We start from the raw sequence: 20,104 nt of genomic DNA, 5'->3' as shown, positions 1-20,104 counted from the left end.
CCACCAAAGTATTTTGGCTCTAGGTGGTCACATTTAGTGCCAGAAGCTTTTAGGAGCAGAAAAGGAGCCCGGAGCTATTCTTAGTGAATGCAGACCAAGAGGTCAGCAGGGAAATACGCAAAGAAGTGATCATTATCGTCATTCCTAAAACCCACAACTGAGTGTCCTGGTGGAGGTGAATGAGTAAGAGCGGGGAAGGACGCCAGTTTCCATGCTGACTACAGAGGCTGTTCAATAGGCCACTTACCACTGGCTAGTAAATGAGTGAGGAGCCTACACCATAACCCCAAACACCTCCAACAGGAGAATTCATTCTTCCCTAAATCCATACCTGTACTGTCTTTTCTACCAAAAAACCAAAAAAGGAATTATTTTGCCTTAGAGACACTGTATTAGAGTTAGGGTATTTCTAACTGACTTACGGACCATTCGATGTAGTTGTAACCGAAGTTCTACAAAAAGTATATCCATTAGCAGGAATAGTGCTTGGTATTTTAAGGGAAAAAAGGTCCTTCACTAAGCCTATCCATCATCATTCCAACATGCCAAGCCTGCTTTGTCCATGAACAGCAGAGAAGAGATGCACCGCTGGACACATAAAAGAAAGAAATGTAGAAATCAAAGGGTCACACTTCAATTCTAATGCTGGGCAGCACTGTGTGTTTGCAATAATGTAAATCTTGCTTGATGGATTGTTTTCAAATTAAAACTGGAATCAGTGTCACCTCATGCTATTTTTTCATTTATTCTGATGTAGAATTCACTTAGTATTTAATAACTCACTATAATGTAAAAAACAAAACAAAACAAAACAAAAAACAACCACCCACATCAGCTATAAAAAGCAAGGTTTTTTTCCATTCAAAATTTAACATAAGAGGGGAGCAAAACCACAGATCGACTCCATTCATAGCGCTGTGTTCTATTTTGATATCCATACTTTGAAAAGGGCCAGAGTCAAGTTGAATGGGAATAAAATGTGTTCGTGGGAAAACAAAAGGCATCATGCTATGAACATGAAGGACTCATGGATATCTAAGACAGCAAATAGGTAAAATTATCCCAGTGTCTCCTGGAGCTTAACTCATTATTCATTGTTCTCACTCCCCATGGCTTTGTGACTGATTGTCATCCCCACCAGATCATAAACTCCAGGGGTTCAAGGACCCTGTCTGTCCTGCCCACCTTTGTAGCCACGACACCTATCGGAGCGTTTGACAACGAGCAGGAACTTTCTAGTGTCTTATTAATGACTGCGTGAGTAAAGCAGACACCTGACGGCGTGTGACCGGAATTAACGACGATGTAGATTTTGACTCAATAAGAGGCTGAGCAATTTCCCCCAGTCAGAACCACTTAGAGTTGGGGATGGTGGCTGGTGTGTTGTAGAAGAGGTGAGATCACACATGAGCATGAGTGCAGCAAACAGAATGCAACTCTGGGGTCCGGACTGAGGCTTTACGATCTTCAAGAGGCTTGTTATCTCTGAGGCTCTATGATCATAACATAGACCCTTCCCCAGTCTGGATCAGAATTTAAACTAAAATCATTTAGACTCTTCTCTGGGGTTGGAATTACATAGACAATTTTTGAACCAAAGATGGTCAACTCTCAACTACCTTTTTTTTTTTGGCTGTACATTTATCCTATTTTAGCTGAATCAAAGGTAATACTGCTTTACTATCAACTATTTTACTTTTTCTAATTACCATGCTTCCTTTCAAAAGGTGTGGACCCAAGGGTTGACTTAATCGATCCACAATGGTGTTCCTTATGGAAGAAAGCTTTACCGTGTTGACTGTAGGGTAGGAACACAGCATACCACCGAGAATTAATAAAGTTCACCCTCACACCACTGCATTTAATCACAGAAAATATCTCCATACTTCATGAAACCAGTGTCTGCTTTTAATCACAGGGTGGTTTAGGCTACTTACCACAAAAGAATAATAAATCTTGAATCCAGGTTTAGCCACAAAGTAGTCATCAGACTTGAATGTTATTTTAATTTGGTTTGTTCTTGATGTTATCCTTGGAGGAACCTCCTTGTGTCCACACCACCGTCCTCTAATTATGGTACTGGTTTCAGATACATCTTCAACTTCCACAAAATCATACCTAGTTTCAATTTGACATAAATAAATGTATTTTGATTACAGGAGACTTTGAAATTCATACTTCTACTCAGAAATTAAAACTAACATATGTGACTTCTCATGACCTACTAACTAAAATGAGGATTAAAGCCCATTGAAATTTTGAAAGGAAACCTAGTTTTTTGGATTAAGTTTTTCAAATTCAAACTTCAATAATCTGAACGAACCTTGTGCACGTTTAGCCACGAGTATTCCCAAATCATCAGTAATCAAAATGGGCCACCTTCTGAGCATATGACTCGTAAGGGTCTCCTAGGAGAACTAGTAACTATAATCTATTGTCATCTATGGTCCTATTTTTGGAGATATAGCTCTAATTATATGTCCAAATATTTACTATATAAAGTTTTTCAAACAAATTCCCACTTTGAATTAACTCACCACATGCAGTGCTTCCTTAAGAAAGGACCTGTATCTACATAGCATATAGAATCAGCATCACATTACATCATCCCATTACAGAAAATACATGGTAAAATAAAATAAATCAATATTTTCTCTTTTTGGAAACTGTCTTTTGGAAGGATCATATCATAAAATAGGACAGTTTTCGTAGTAAAAAGCATTATGACTTTGGGGAGGGATGTGCCCTAACCATTACTGGAAGTATCTGGGACGCTTAAACCAGTGTGTGGATATGCTGAAGACCAGTTTCAGTTCTGACTTCGGGCAGAGAAACACGGAATGCCAAGGTTAAGGACAGGGGACAGTCCCTCTCTGAATGTTCCATATAACCTTTCCATCACGCAGTAGAACATCTTCAGTGACAGTGTACATCTTCTAGGGATCATCTCCCTTATTTTCAGACACCCCAAATCTTGGGACAGTCTACTTGGTGAGCTGAACTACCTGACCTTCAGTTCTGGGCATCAGTCTCTACCTCTCCCCAAAGACACGGGATGCTACGGTCACAATGCAGAGGATGAACACTTAGGGTGAGGAGTAGCTGCAAGCTCAACACACCGTGGATTTTCTGTCGCGACTGCCAAAAGGAATCAGCGTGAGAAACATCACAGGGGAATGTGAAGGAAACCCACCACAGAGCTCTTACCGAATCGGGCAGGGTAATCTCAGGAGTGGGTGAACTTATCACCCACTTACCCAACTTATCCAATATCCGTATCATGACTACGTTTCGCTGAAGTGACTTACGAGTCCCTTAATTCCTTTGCCTCAGTTTCCTTATGAGCAAAATAAAAGGTTTATACAAACTTACTAGCTGGATATCTCCTGGGTGTTGTGTAAATTAATTACTTAATGTTTTTATGGTGCTTGGAAGGTGAAAAGCACTCACAAAGAATCATTATTCAAGCAATAAAATATTACAGTGTAAACATCAAGGAGGCTTTGGAACAGATGGTAGGAAATCAATTGCATTTCATTTTATACACAGTATGTGTAAATCATAGTTACTGCACAAAGCATGAGTATACTTGAAACTTTGTTAATAACACCATAGGTCACCTTCACTTTTTTTTTTTTTTTTTTTTGAAAACACAACATCAGTGTAATTTTTACTCTGGATAAAGTCAAGAGAGCATCACTTTAATTCTTCGGGAGGGTCTGAGGCTCTGATGTGTCTCCTTCCCACCTTCCTCTCCCCTTTCCCACATCATACTTCTCTGCCTGCCTCCGTAAATTTGGAGAAGCAACTGGATTTTGATGAAGGGCCCTGAAAGGAAACCACTCTAGTGTCTTCTATTTTCAAGGCCTGGGTGCTGAAAGAGCTACTTCCCTACCAGGAACAAAATCCCAGCTCAGCAGCAGAGACCTGCCTTCCCGCCTGGGTCATCATCACCTCCTACAGTCTCCAAAAAAAAAAAAAGTCTCCCACCATCTTTTTTTCCAGCACAGAAAATGAGTTCTCCCTTTCAAGGTTGAAAAGACACGAGATCTGCTGGAGTTTGTTCTCTTTGTAAATATTAACGGGCTCTTCTGCCTGTATTTGTCTCTGATTTCTGCCATTACCCTCTGTGGTCCTAGAAAGTAATCGTCACTGCTGTTATTCTTGAAAACAACAGCCACATAAGAAAAGCTGTCAGCATGATAAACATGCAACAAAGGACAGCCAGATTTGAGGCACCCTCTTTTCCCGAGCCAGAGGGAAATAATGCTGCCAAAAGGATTTCGCTGTTGGGCAGGGCGTCGGCAACGGAGAAGGAGTGCATGCGGTGAGGTGCAGGAAGGAATCAAAACCCTCGCCAGCCTCGCGCGTGCTAATTAGGTGAATATGATGCTGGGCGCAGACCATTCAAGGAACAACCAGGACTTTCTCTGATAAATACGCTTGGAAGGGAGAAGATTCTCAGGCACGGTTTTCGTCGACCTCTGACCCAGGACGGACAGGAAATAGACCGTGCGGGGCTCCCAGAGCCTGGGGCTGACAGATGAGAGGCCTGAGGTTTCAGGGTACGGCCGGGACCCGGGCCTCGCCATCACCCCCTCCCAGCGCACGGGGGGCGATCAGGACTATGCACCAGGGACGGCTGCCTGGCTGAGTTCCCGGAGCTGGGCAGAGGGGAGCCGGGCGCAGGCTTGCACCAGAGCCACCGACGTGTCTACAGGTGACGTGGGACCCTGGATGCATCTACCTGCCCACAAAGGCTGCTCGGGGCCTGGCCGGAGCGGGGCCTCCGGGGGCCCCCTTCTCTGGCACTTGTGGGCCTGCATTTCCGGGAGAGGCACCAGGTGAGCAGGCCCTCTGCAGAGGCCGTCGGCACTCCAGTGTGTTCCACCCGCCAGGACAGACAGACGCAAACGCTTTCTGGGAAAAGGAGGGGGACGACAGACCTCGGGTAGGTCCTCGGGGCCTCCCCCAAGGTAAGTCTGGTGTGATGCCTTAAACCCATCTCTTCTTCACCTTGGAAGTGTGCCCCTGAAAGGGATTCTCCCCACTTACCTACAGATATCATTTTCGGCTTCCTCCAAGCCAAACTGGTGGTCGAAGGTGAGCTGTATCCTGGTTTTCTCCCGGGACTGGAGCCGCCATGTCAGGAGCAGGTTCCTGGGGTAGCTGTTGGGGAAGCGAGGACTCTGCACGTGGCCGTGTCCTGTCACCTGGATGGTCTCGTCTCTCCGGTACAAGTCTGTGAGGTGATTGCTCTCTGTTAGTAGTCACAACTGGTAGAAATTAGTATGTTGCTCCAGTTACAAGAAAGCAAACACAGAACAGTTTAAAAACATCACATGCTAAAGCACGTCTCCTGATTTTTGTCTAACAGCAGAAGGCCAAACAGCAGCCTTCCGGTTAAACAAGTAACATCCACATTCCTTCTGTGACCCCCCCACCTCCCCGGCTGCTGCAGACCCACACTACCTGCAAGATATTTTGTACTTGGAGAGCTCCTTAACATAATTTGTGACAAGGAAAATGAACAGTTATCTCAGAACTCGGGTTCATTCAGATCAATATGAAAATAAGTAAATAATTTCAAATAGTTCCTCCTTCCATGTAATATAAAAAAAAAATTTTTTTTTTTTTCTTTTTCTCTTTACCCTGACAGCGTGACGGCATGGCCTCAGTGATGAGCACAGGTCGGACTCAATAAATATCGTTGCAAGAATGGACAAGTGAACGAAACACATAAAAGAATCTCACGGTGCTTAGTGACCACTTATTTGTAATTCAAACAACATTTCCCAGTGGTTTCTCCATCATAAAAATCATTATTTCTTTGCCTTCATTTTTGGTGACTCAAAGGCCCGATTCTTTTTGTTGTTGTTTATTTATTAGAGAGAGAGCATGAGAAGGGGGAGAGGTAGAGGGAGGAGGAGAAGCTGACTCCAAGCTGAGCAGGGAGCCGGACGTGGGGCTTGATCCCAGGACTCTGGGATCACGACCAGAGCCGAAGGCAGACGACTGGGCCACCCAGGCACCCTTAAAGGCCTCATTCTTATTCTATTTTCTGTGTGTTGTATCATAAAGAACTTGTCTGGTCTTTGTCCTGGGTTCCTAGCAGGGAAGGCTATCCCCTTAGAATTTCCCAGGTTACTGAAGGGTCTTTGTTATTCATGATGGGCCCTGGGGACCACACCTGAGTTTACACTAATGAGGTGATTAGCCAACCAACGTGGGTTTGTGGGCCCCTAAACAGTTTCAGGACAGTGGCTGGCGGTAGAGTAAGACCAACCCCGTGGTCAGAGGGTTAGAGCTTGGAGCCCTGACATCAGCCTGACCTCCCAATCTCCCTGGAGGAAAGGGGCCCTGGGGACTGGGCCCAGTCATACTCTCAGTGATCCTATCAGTCACACCTGCAGAATGAAAGCCCAATAGAAACTCTGGTCCCAGAGGCTTGGGTCAACTTTCTGGCCGTGGTGTAAACATGGATGTGCTAGGAGGTGACATGTCCTGAGGACGTGAAAGCTTCATGCTTGGGACCCTCCCAGACCTCATCCCAGGTGTCTCTTCATCTGGCTGGTCCTGATTTGTACTCTGCACAAACTTAACAGTAAAACTGTAATTGTAACGATAGTGCTTTTTTGAGTTCTGTTAAGTCGGCCTTGCAAATTATCAAACTCTATGGGTTTGTGGGAAACCCCGAATCTACAGCCAGTTGGTAAGAAGTATGGGTTGACTGGTACCCCCTCCCAATCTGCAGCTGGTGTCTGAAGTGTAGTCTCGAAGGCGCTGTGCCCTTCCCCTGTGAACTCTGACCTCACTCTGGGTAGGTCTGTTGTTTTATCTTTCCCAATATCCAGAGCTCTTCGCATTTTAGATTTTGGCTGTTCAGACCCTGCCATTAGTGGGCCTCCTGCCACAGCCTATTTGCATTCTCCCGCAGAGAGTTTACTTTGAGTCCCTCTAATTCAGCGAGCCTGGTCAGGGAGGCTTAAATTGCTGGTGGAAACCACCGGAAGGTGGGCTTGCCCAGGGTGGCTGGCAAAGTGTCCCAAATAACAGAGGAAGGAAGAGGGAAGAAAGTGACATGCAAAAGCTTCTCTCCCTTTCACAAATGTTCTTGTGCGGACAGGAATTACTATATATATATATATATATATATATATATATATAGTTTTTACTTGTTCAGTGTTCAACGTGTTGGGCTTGCCCAGTTCGATTCTGCGTGGGAGAGAGTGCTGGAGGATCACAGGGGGCTGACAGGAGCTCTTCTCTGGAAACCAGGACATGAGTGACAGCTCTGGGTCTGTGGCCACCTCCATCGAGCTCAGCCACGCACGGCCTCCCGGGTGCCAACAGACAACGTCTCCCAGCTGACCCTTCCCTCCTCTCTTCCCCGGACCTTATGCTGAAAGTGGAGCCGTGAGAATTACCCGTCTGCTCATTTGGTCATAGGGGGCTTACAGGAAACGAGTGAGGGCTGTTTGCTAGGAAGAGAGATGTGAATGATCAGCCAATCAATAATCATTTATTAAGTGCAGACTGTAAACATAATGTTTTGCAGTGTTTTCAAAGGTAAAAGTTTTACCTTTACAATTGGTGCCATATTTCTGAGTACTATTATTTGCTTAATATTTCTCTAAATTAAGTTTTTTTTTTTTTAAGATTTTATTTATTTATTTGAGAGAGAGAGAATGAGAGACAGAGAGCATGAGAGGGGGGAGGGTCAGAGGGAGAAGCAGACTCACTGCCGAGCAGGGAGCCCGATGCGGGACTCGATCCCGGGACTCCAGGATCATGACCTGAGCCGAAGGCAGTCGCTTAACCAGCTGAGCCACCCAGGCGCCCTAAATTAAAATTTTTTTAGAGAGACAGAGCATGTGTGCACGTGCAAGTGAGTGGGAGGGAGGGACAGAAGGAGAGGGAGAGACAGAATCCCAAGCAGACTCCCTGATGAGCAGAGCCCGAGGTGGGGCACGATCTCAGGACCCCGAGATCAAGAAATCAAGAGCTGAAATCAGGAGTCAGATGCTTAACTGACTGAGCCACCCAAGAGCCCCTCTAAATTAGTATTTTTAATCAAAAGCAAATGTATTATAAAATAAAACTTTGTATCAATGTAAATAGCAACTAGATAACCACTTGCCATGAATAGAAGGTACCCGTAAATCTAAACATATAACATTATATAACATTTAAAAATATGCATCTGAGGTGTTGACATTGCTCATTTATCAAATAAGGAGTCTGAGCGGCTTGTTCTCCATCTGGTCTCCTTTGGCGGTACTATTCAGCGGTTGTGTGTTTTTGAGATCCAGATGCTATGTTACGTTTGGCTCCAATTTCAGAATGCTTCAAGAACAGTCCCTGCGTCTGTGGACCCGAGAAACACAGCCCCCGCACACCTCGCACGCGTTCGTAAGCCACGCATGAGGAACGGGAAGCGCTGGGTGTAAGGCCCTGGCTGCTTGAGGCTACGGTGAGTACAAGGCGGGTGCACGGGATTCCGCAAAGACATCTGCAGAACACCGGATCGGAGCAGAGTCCAAGCGGGCCCAAGTGGGACACGGGGCAGGTGGGGGCACCTGCAGCTTTTTTTTTTTTTTTTAAAGATTTTATTTATTTATTTGAGAGAGAGAGAATGAGAGAGAGAGAGCACATGAGAGGGGGGAGGAACAGGGGGAGAAGCAGACTCCCTGCCGAGCAGGGAGCCCGATGCGGGACTCGATCCAGGGACTCCAGGATCATGACCTGAGCTGAAGGCAGTCGCTTAACCGACTGAGCCACCCAGGCGCCCGGGACCTGCAGCTTTAAAGGTAAGTGACAGACACTGCTGAGAGCCGGCAGAAGCACCTGCACTCAAAAGAAGTGGACACAGGAAGGCTCTGCAAAGGGCCAAGGCTTGGGGGCTGAAGAAGATGAACGGGGAAGAGCACCTGCTGGGGGAACATCTCCTAGGTTCTGACCTAGAAGGGTGGGGAACAGTGAGGCCACATCAGGGGAATAAACCGAGCAGAACTTGCAGTTAAAGAAAGGAATGCAAAGGGCTGAGTCAGAGGTAGCAGCCACCAGCTGATCCCAAGGCCTGAGCCCCATGGGGTGACGCTGCAACCACAGGAGCTGAGTTTCGATGTGGTGAGAAGGAATTCCAGGGCAAACCTCAGCAGGCTTCTGGGGACAGGACCTAGACCTGCGCCAGGACAACAGCAGAGGTGTGGCGAGGGTCGGGAGGGCGAAGAGGAGCCTTGGGAACGCAGCCCTCCCAGGACTTGGGCTCTGGCACACATGCCCAGGGAAATCAGGAACAGGGACTCACAGCAGGGCGGGTCTACACCAACCGCCCAGGAAAGGGGCAGGTGCAAAACTCAGGGGTCAGGACTGTCCAATGCAGAGCAAGACCAAGGGACAAGGCACCGAGCAAAGACCACAGAACTTGGCCGTGGCCAAGTCCACGACACGGTGTACAGAGTTCTTCTGCAAGAAAGGGACTTCTTTTTCACTAGAACATCATTAAAGGCTAGACTGTCTTCAAAGTACTAACTCGGGTTATACATTAAATGCCTATTTTATACAGATAGATAAATTTTATGTATTTATTTGAGAAAGAGAGAGAAAGAGGGTGAGAGAGAGAGAGAAAGAGCACGAGTGGGAGGCAGAAGCAGAGGGAGAAGCAGGCTCCCCGCTGAGCAGGGAGCCTGATGCGGGACTTGATCCCAAGACCCTGAGATCATGACCTGAGCCGAAGGCAGACGCTTAACGACTGAGCCACCCGGGCGCCCCAAAATGCCTATTGTATTTTTAAGAAAGTGGGGTGGAGTGGGAGGCTTTCCTTCTTACATAGTTTAGGTAAGACAAAACTGTATTGAACTCTACTAACCTGAAGGGAAAAAAAAAATTTTTTTCTCAAGTTTTGTGATTTATTTTCCCTCAAAAATCAAAATCCTGCCAAAATACACACATACACAAATATGAGTACCAGCGATCCCTTGGCTAGAGCTCATTTTTGTGCCAGGCATTACTCCAAGCACTTTGCATGTTTCCTTTAGAGGATAAACTCTTTCCATACAGGACCGCGTGTGTTCATGTGAGCGTTTATAACAACCCACAGAGACAGATACTCTTATTACCACTCTGCAGAGGAAGAATCTCAGGCACAGAGAGGTCAAATAATTTATTTGAAGTCACAGAGCTGGTAAAGGGTGGAGTCAGAAGAAAAAGCCAGCAATCCGGTCCCAGACTTGATTCTTTCAACCCCTATGGCATAGAAGGTGTTCTTCCTTCTCGCTCTGAAACGTTCTAGAGGCAAGTTTATTTTACTTATTTATTTATTTAATCTTTTTTTTTTTAAACTTCAAATCAGTTAATTACCATACAGTGTATTATTAGTTTCAGAGGTAGAGTTTAGTGATCCATCAGAGGCAAGTTTAGATCCTTCGCTATCTGCAATCCACTTTGACTTCTGAGTCACACTGTTTACATATAATTTATAACTTCGTGCCAACTCAGGACTGTTCTTAGCAGAAGAGTTGTAATGAAATCATTCACTTTGGTGTCCAATAGCAGATAACATTTATGGAGCAATTACCATGTGCCAGGCACTCCATCCAGTAAGTTTAAATACGCTACTTCGCTGAATCTTCCCCAGAACCCTGTATGATTAGGAAATATCCCCTACTTCACAAAGGAAGCTCAGAGAATTTAAGGAGCCTGGGTCCTCAGGTCACAAAGATAGTGGTGGATCCGTGATTTGACCCCAGGCAGTCTGTCTTCAGAGCATGTGCCTTTAGCCAGAGCATTGTCCTAGCTGCTGAACTACAAAACTATGAAATACGTCATTTTTCATAAAGAATTTTTTTCCTTTTTAAAAATTTAAATTCAATTTAATTAACATACTGTGTACCATTAGTTTCAGAGGTCGAGGTCAGTGCTTCATCAGTCTCACATAACACCCAGTGCTCATCACATCACGTGCCCTCCTTCATGCCCGTCCCCCAGTGACCCCCATCGTCCCATCCTCCCTCCCCTCCAGCAACCCTCAGTTTGTTTCCTACAGTTAAGAGTCTCTTACGGTTTGTGTCCTTCTCTGATTTCATCTTGTTTTATTTTTCTCTCCCTTCCCCTATGCTCCTCTGTTTTGTTTCTTAAATTCCACATATGAGTGAGATCATATGATAATGGTCTTCCTCTGATGGACTCATTTCGCTCAGCATCATACCCTATGTATGTTTATATGGCAAGAATATAAGTTCTTATTTTACATTCTAATTCAGAAAGAAGTTCACATCCTCATAAACTCTGAGTTATGCATTTGATCTTCTTTTTTAAAGCCTATTAAAATGAAAAAAAGAAAAAAAACAAAGCCAAAGGTTATATTTGTCTATTCTGTCCCGAACCCTTTAAACAAACTCAGCTCATCCAACCAAGTATCAAAGGAGCTCATGGAGAGTCATTGTAGGCCCCATCACTCATCTCTGGGATTCATCTAGAACAGTGGTTCTCCAGGTGTGTCTCTCAAATCAGACTCATTAACATCACCTGGTAACTTATCAGAAATGCAGATACTGCATTTCTACTGAATGCCCCACCCCAGACCTACTGAAGCAGAAAAGTTGGGGGTGGAGACCAGCACTGTTTGTCTTAATAGACCCTCCAGATAATTCTACTAATGCCTAGATTGAGAACCACCCACCTGGCTGACCACCTCCCACGTTCCATCCTCTTGCTTGCTATTCCTGACTTACTGGTTGCTTCACCTCCTTGCTGTGACCCTACACCTCAAGTTCAATTTTTCATCTTGCCTCTCCAGCTGATGACCTGTCTTGGGCTCACTTTCCTGTGTGTGACCTTGGAACCTCTTCCAATTCATCCTCTCTGGTGCACAGTGACCCTACCGAGAGAGGCTACCTGTCTTACCGACTTTGACACAGAGCACCTGGGTGTCCCCCCTTCATCCAGCTTCCTCCGTGTCATGGAACAGAGACAGTCCTGGTCCCAACAGATACACAAGATAATCCATCGTCCCATAACATAATGTTTAAGAGGGAATGGAATCACGAATTATAGCAATACTCTTACTTCTTCTCAGATCATATTACCTATGACAGTATAAAATGCAAAGCCCAGATGTTGAGTGGTTAAATAGGATTAAAATACTTGATCCACAGGAACAAACAATGGTACAATTACAGACTGCACCACCTCACACAAATGCAGCGGGACAGGACAGGCATACACATTTGCCCCACTGTCCCCATAAGACATCCAGGAGCCAGCAGCATGACTGATGGTCACAAAAGCAAAGAATGGTCACCGGAGGCAGAAAATTCCTAACGTGCAAGGGGATATATTACAAAATTTCACTTGCAAAATGGCTCTGCCATAATTATACATATATAATTATAGAAACAATGTTTGCCCAGACTACACCTGAATGATACATAAACCGAGAAGCCCCACTTCTGCTGCTAAACAACCACAATAAGACTACTTAATTTTTGTAGGGAGTAATACAGTTGATAAGAATCCAATTTTGTAAGTCCATCATCAATATAAGTTTATGTAACAAAAAAGGAGGTAGTAAATATCATTGCTGTCATTCTGTTTTCTTCTTTTAAATTAAATTTTGTTTTGTTACTTTAACAGGGAATGAAACCAACCCAGAGAAGTTAAAGTGATTTGTTGCAAGTCAGAGGAATGGAAGCTGGTGTGGGTAAGAGCCTTCAATTCAGCTTTGCCATGTTCTGGTCCCGGGGGCTTTCCCCCACAACACACAATAGCATTAGACCCACCATGTCATCCTTCTGGCTTCTGTTTCTTAAACTGATACTTGAGGGGGCCGCCATCATGTGGCACTCAAGATTCTGTTCAGGTCCAAGGGACATGACACCTCCCCAATTTTCTTGTAAGGGATGGGGCTGCCAGTGGGTTGACCATGACGAAGTGGTCAAGGGTGAGGCAAAGATAGGACAATGGAATCCGAAATCCCAAATCTTCGACGGGATAGACACTTTTCCATCTAACAGTGATTTTATACATACTTGTATTCTGTCGTCTAAAATAACAGTGTAAATGGATAACTGCAACAAGTCGTTCAAACACACATTTAGGAAACTCTTTACTTCCTATAAACCAGAAAAGTATCCTGGGCACACAGCTAGCTACTTCGCACATAGATTTGCACTGAACACATTATGGAATAATGTAAATAAATCTTTTCATGTGAGAACAATGTATTCTATGTTTAGTGCTTTTTAAAAAAAGCTAAAGTGAGGCTGGTTAGGTAGGAGATAAAAACTGAAGATATTCAAAGGTGCTTCATTATTTCTTTAAGAGTCTCATAGGAAAGTAAAAAGAAAAGGTCATATGCAGAATATTATACTCCTTGAGGAAAAGGACTATGCTTTGTAACTCCAGCACCTTGCTGGTCTGGGCAAATAGAGACCCCGAAAATATATCTGTTAAATATACTGAATGGATGGTTACTGCAAATAATGCATATTCAGAGTTCTTCTTAAAACCTGAAAGTATCCTGAAGTAAGACAACAAAAAAAGGCAGCTTTATCAGAAATAAAGTTGAAACATGCCCAAATATTTTATTTCTTTTTTTAAAAATATTCATCATTTTTTTTTTGAGCGAGAGAGAAATGGGGGTGGGGGAGAACAGAAGCAGAGGGAAAGAGAAAATCTTAAGCAGACTCCCTGCTGAGCGTGGAGCCTGACACGGGGCTCGATCTCACGACCCTGAGATCAAGACCTGAGCTAAACCAAGAGTCAGACACTCAACCGACTGAGCCACCCAGGTGTCCCGGCAAGTATTTTCTTTCTTTTTTTTTTTCGATTTTGATGTAGCCAGTGGGCCTGACATCATGTGTGTGTGGGGGGTACATTTAGCAACAACATTAAAGGATTATTTTGGGGAGAATTCCACTGAAATGGTCCCTCCTCCTATTCTGTACTATTTCCATCAAAATCTGTTACCACCAGGTTCACGACAGCCACACTGGGAAAACCGGGGACCAAGAAAGAAAAGAAGAACGCTGGAATAAAAGCAGGGGAGTTTGCTGTTGTGAGTGGGGGCCATGCTCAGATCTATCGAGCACCATACGGAGTCAGGTGACTGGGCCCCCCAGATTGCAAGCCCCCAATTTGGAAGAGAAAAGCTCAACAAGACTAATCAGGGGTCAGGTCTGTGCCTTGCTTAATGCGTTATTCTTAGTATTACTACAAAACTAAGTCAAATTATCTTTGCATCCTCCCTCCATGGCTAACAACACAGTGTAGAAAACCTTCCTAGGATGCAAAATAGCACCTTCATTAGTAAGACGCAGTGCAGTGCATTATTGAAGATGCAAACAAAAAGTGGGGGAGAGGTGGAGAATATAAAAGAGGGTAGGGCAGGGAGTCTCTAATTTTAAAATGAATAGGTCAGTTTGTAGAACAGATCCTAAAACACACAATTGGGATGCAATTGAATTTAATTAGGAGATAATTTATGGGAAATTATCTAACTTAAAAAGCACAGGGTTGGAGTCTCACCATGTGAACTACTAAAGGTGAAAATAAGACCTCGTTAAAAATGTTCATTAAAAAATCAGTGTGAGAACATTTTCAACATTTTTTCCCCCTCTGTGTTTCCCAAGGCACCGAGGCTTGCAATCAATGAACTAAATTCTTCCCGGGACAGCTGGTGGGGCCATCTTCATTAAAGAAATTTTGGATAACACCTGGCATGTGTTCCTAGTGAAAACTAGTCTTCCCAAATCCCGTCAGCTCTCAAACAAGTTGCCTGTGCTCATTCTGCTTGTAAGCAACTCAAGAGCAAAGCTGATTAAACATCAGACATTTATTTAGCATTCTCCAGCAGAAATTTTTTTCTAAGAACCCCAGTTGTAATACAAAAACCTTTCTATTTATGAATTCAGGGAGGAGGGAATTGGTTGTCTGCCAGTTATGTATTATTATTATTTTTAAATCACAGTTCCTTTTGGCACAAACCAAAGCGTTAATGTTTTATAAACAAACTTCCTCAGAGTAACCATTTGGAGAGTGTTTTTGGAGAGTAATCACTTGATAATTCCCTGAGCTCAAAATTATTCTTCTTTAAGAATTTGAGTCTATCAAAATAGAAGAATAAAAAATACTATAATTTCTTTTTGAACATCTGCCAGAAATAGTCACCAGGCATGTAGTGATGCCCAAAGTACTGAACTGATAGTTACTAGTCCTCACCTCACCAGATCTCTTGACGTACAAGGTTTTGTTGTGTTATTGCAGAACACTGAGCAATTACAGGAGCCCCTCCCATCCATGGGACGTACACTCCAAGACCCCTGTGGATGCCTGAAACCACGGAGAGTACTGAATGCTATGTACACTATGTTTTCTCGATACATGCATACCCCTGATAAAGCTTAATTTATAAATCGGACACAATGAGGGATCAACAACAATAACTAACAGTAACCTACAACAATTATTACGTATACTGTGATGAAAGTTCTGTCATTGTGGGCTCTTTCTCAAAATCTCTTACTGTACTCATACTTTTGGTGATGATGTGAGGTGATGAAATGGACTAAGGTGAATGATGTCGGCACTCTGACGTGACATGAGGCTACTCCTGAACTTTCAACTATACATCAGAAGGAGGATCATCCACTTCCTGACCGCAGATGACCCAGGGTAACTGAATTTGGGGAAAGTAAAATCGCAAATATGGGGTGGAGGACCACTGTATACTCCTTCCTTGAAAATAGCTTCTATTTTATAGGTATGCTACAAAAAATGATTGCAAAATTCTATTAAAATGAAAATTATTTGGGTCTATATTTAGAAAATTAAAGTGAGTGAAAATAAAGATTGCCCAAAAATATCTACACTGCATTTTATCTCATTAGGGTAAGTCATATTCATTAACTCTCTTATAATTCTCTTTTCTTCTAGTATAGTCTTTTTGTGTTGTGATGTTGTTTACAAGTGAAAGACATGAAAAAAATGAATCAATAACATTCAGAACTGTGGCAGACGGGAAGGGAAATGCTGAGTGGCATGACAGGAAGTATTACAGGATCAAAGAGAGAGACCTTTTCAATTATACTAACTTAGTACCTAGAAAACAAGACAATCATAATGACAAAAAGATCTGCTTTAATCACTGGGAACACAGCTCAGATATAGAAAGATAAAAGGCAAAATAGAAGGAAAAGTCATGCCCAGGAAAAACTAGATCTCACCTCTTCCTAGCAAACACTGATTATATGAAAACTAATATTCTTACAAACAGCGTCAAGGAAGACGAAAGTATGAACTTTGAGTCTTCACAGACAGTGAGAATTTTCTGAAGTTACTTTATAGGGTAAATTTCAGGAAGAAGTCATCGGTCCAACAAAAGTGCCATGGAATTTGAATGGTGTGGAACAAAGAAGATGATTTTGAAATATCCTCATGATTAAAAACTTGAGTCGTGTGATAAGACAAAGCATTTTCCCAATCGCATTTGACTAGAGAGTCATCATCAAATCCAAGAGAAAACTGGCTATTCATATATGGCTTCTAATTTGTGATTTGTATATACCTCTCTATTTCCTATGTATATTAATTATCTCTCATGTAATAGACATGACCACATCATGTATATCTATAATTATACTTTTTATAGATTGAGTCATTTTTTAATACTGAATGTCATTGAAGTCCCCTCTTTTTTCACATACTAATATTTCAAAATAGGGAAGATTGTATGATTACTGTTAAAGGTAACTGTCTAGCTGTTAGGAAATGGAGAAAGGGCAGAGTTTTGTCTGTCTAAATTTAGTCATGCTCTTAAGAGATAATTATTCATCTGATTTCAAACTCAGCAGGGAGTTGGTGAGTTGCCAGAAAAATACATTTAAGTAAGGGACCTTGACCTTTTTTAGAACTTGTCTTGTTAGAGATGGCAAACGGGTTTTATTTGCCCAGCGGGTAAACTTGAATGGTGATGACCTCCTGCAATACTAACTTAGGATTCTGAGCCTGTATCTATTTTAAGTGGGGAAAATGGAAATGAGCAACAATGTCTGTCATGGGCCCAGAAACAACCCTTGTTTGCATCACTCACATTACCACTGACTCATACTCTAGGTCTCCTCGTTACTCCACATTTAGGTTTCTTCTTACCTGTTCAATGAGATGACAAATTGCTAGGTAATGGTATAAATCACAGTGGGTACTCAACCAATACTTGCTCAATGAATATTTGCTTGGGAGTTACACAGAAATTGGGTGGTTTTCCTGTCTAGGTCAAAGAAATCTCTGGGCAAATTAAATTTGTGTAGCACCTTATTTATATGTTCTTCAGAATATCTGTAAATGTTAGATTAAAATAATTTTCACAAAAAGCTAATATTTACTAAATATGTCTCAAGGAAAACAGTAAGTGCTTAATGTTTACTGGTCTGTTTAGAATCAAAGGGAACCTTATGCATTGGTCCTCATTATTACCACAAATTCAGAAAATCCCTTCAATGCATGACAGACAAATTTTCTTCTATATTTATTGACTTATTTTGTTGCATCAACTACTTCTAAATAGTAGACATCAGATTTCTGTAACCAGTTAAGCAGATGGAGGGGGAGAACTGGACAGATGAGCTAGTATTCTGGATTTTATTCTGCTCCTCACCTCCATGCTTTATACACCCAGTCAATCCAGTGCCGTTCACCACACACAGGCAAGCTCACCTACGGTCCTCAGCATGAGGCACAGTCCCCAGGATTTAGGGGATATTAATTGAGTGTCTGTTACAAGAGTAAATAAATGAACAAATACGGGAATTATATGAGTTGATAGATGATAGAAGAGACTGTCTTTCATCTCAAGTAAGATTACCTGTTTACTCTCTGTAACCATTTTAAAGCAAAAATTTAATAGCAAATGACAGTACCTTTGAGAGGAAAAACTAAGTGAAATGAGACACGGTCGTATATTTGGAGTCTGTCTATCTATCTATCTATCTATCATCTATCTATCTATCATCTATCTTTCTATCATCTATCTATGATAGAGTCAGACTGTCAAACTAGAAACTTGTAAATACCTTAACACATAGTGTCCTTTAGTGATTACTAAGACACTTGCAATATACCCTTGGCATATGAAACGTACGTCACTGTAAGCTAAGCTCACTCTCTTGTTGGACCACTCCTACGGTCATCTAGAATCACTTTTTCAGATGACATAGAGCAAAGGGTCTGGCCTTTTATAAAGGACAATTCATACCAGCATTTAATGAGTATTGAGAATGATAATGGTGTGTACATATATTGTTAAAAGGAATCTATCTGTGAACTCATATAGGCATGAGTCACACTGGAAGATTGGAAGACAACTTGGTAAAATGACTAGTGATATACCAGCATCTGTCTGGCTTCCCTGGGAGCGCATATATTTATAATATAGTCTCTTACACGACTAGCAGAAAACAATCTGAAGCTATTTTCTGGGATAAGACCCAAAGTGGTCCATCACTCCTTAAGCATTTACTCTGATCTCAGGGAGTGCCTGCTCGGAATCAGGAGTTACTTTCAGACTGTGCGCCAGGTTTATGTTTTCACCCTAAGTCGGATGCTGCGTGGTAGAAAGCGAAAGCTCCAGGTTCTTCTGTTAAAATTGTTTTTGCAAAGGGGAGGAAAAGATAGAACTTTCCATTCCCATCAGCTTAAGGCTTCAAGAATATTGCCATGGATCTGTTGCTCTGAACTCTTATAATGATATTTTTTATTTCATTCATAAACCATGAGTAATTGCTTTCAGACTTTACTAGATTTTCTTCTGAAACATAATAAAATTCTAACTTTTAAACTGAGCTACAGTGACTAATCCTCTGTGAGATTTCTACAGAGACCATATGCCATGAGAAGCCGGCGACTGAAAAACTGCTCTGTTTGTTTCTTAGATTGACAGGCTACTGTCTGAAAAAGAAATGCAGATTTTGTTTACTCTCAAAGGGTCTCAGGTGTGAATGAAGCTACACTTTTTTAAAGTTAATCTTAGAAAAAGAGCAGTTTCAGAGGCAAGAACTACTACAGGTCATCTCTTATGATACTTCAAATAAAAAAGACAAGACAACATTGCCTTTGCATCTGGAATATTGTTCTAAAAAGCATTTTAAAGCACCTGTGCACAAAGAAAAATGACGTATTTAACATTTTCCTTAAATAAAACAGTCCATTCAAAAGCATAGTTTTCTAACTAGTATATGTCTCTACATTAGACCTAGAGATATATACAGAACAAAATAGGGTTTTGGGAAGTGAGACACCTGAATAAATTGAAAAGTACCAGTGTATTGGGGCACCTGGGTGGCTCAGTAGGTTAAGACTCTTGATTTCAGCTTAGGTCATGATCTCAGGGTCGTGAGATCACTCAGCAGGGAGTCTGCTTAAGGTTCTCTCTCTCCCTCTCCTTCTGCCCCTCCCCTCCCCGCTCACACACACACGCAAATACTCTCTCTAAAATAAAGTCTTTAAAAAAAGTACCAGTGTATCAATATGCATTAGATTCTTCAGAATGTCATGTTTCACCAACTTATGATATCATGTACGTTTTGCATGGTCGTTCAATTTAGTTATTCACAGAATTTCTGTTTCTATTTTCACTTTTGGTTAAACACAGGGACCCAAAGACGATGCTCTCATGCACTTAACTCACATGGAAACTACTCTGAATACCAGCTGGTTTTTACTATTCATTCCATGCATGTCCTACAGAGTCCAAAAATCTCTGTAGAAATACATTCTCTCTCAATTTATCAATTTTTGAAGAGTAGAGAGCTCTCAAGCAATATCTGCTGATAGAATCCTTCTGAAATTCTGCCCACGGGGAGAGGTCCTTTGCTTTATTTGCACAGAGCCACACGTTGTGATCAAGTCATGGATCCCAGAAGCGAATTTAGGTTGCAAGTAGCAGATGAATGAACAAAAAAATGGCTGGACAATAAAGAAAAGGTGTCATCTCGGACTGGAAGTCTGGAATAGAACATTTTTTAGGGTGGGTTCACTCAAGATGTTGAGATGTCATCATGGGCTCCCACCTCTCTGCGCTGCTAGCTGGGCATGTGGGCTATTGTCA

The 20,104-nt window shown here is 42.5% G+C and overlaps 1 protein-coding gene across 4 annotated transcripts in view; it reads right to left on the bottom strand.

The window, feature by feature from the left end:
- The window catches only part of PDGFD (platelet derived growth factor D), a 222,356-nt gene that overhangs the window by 69,858 nt on the left and 132,394 nt on the right, over positions 1-20,104 (bottom strand). For 2 of the 4 annotated variants that reach the window (XM_045895156.2, XM_064577525.1), the window contains exons 2-3: positions 5,056-5,242; positions 1,938-2,118 (exon numbers count right to left, since the gene is read on the bottom strand). In XM_045895156.2, the coding sequence (XP_045751112.1) occupies positions 1,938-2,118; positions 5,056-5,242 (368 nt within the window). Of the gene's footprint in view, positions 1-1,937; positions 2,119-5,055; positions 5,261-20,104 lie in introns of all 4 variants that reach the window. The other 2 variants (XM_045895155.3, XM_064577524.1) reach the window with 1 other exon arrangement.

Source organism: Mirounga angustirostris, unplaced genomic scaffold (assembly GCF_029215605.1).
Source record: "Mirounga angustirostris isolate CCGP_5_RB_7025 unplaced genomic scaffold, mMirAng1.0.hap1 SCAF_13, whole genome shotgun sequence".
Taxonomy (NCBI): Eukaryota; Metazoa; Chordata; class Mammalia; order Carnivora; family Phocidae; genus Mirounga; species Mirounga angustirostris.
This window is presented reverse-complemented; position numbering and strand designations above follow the sequence as displayed.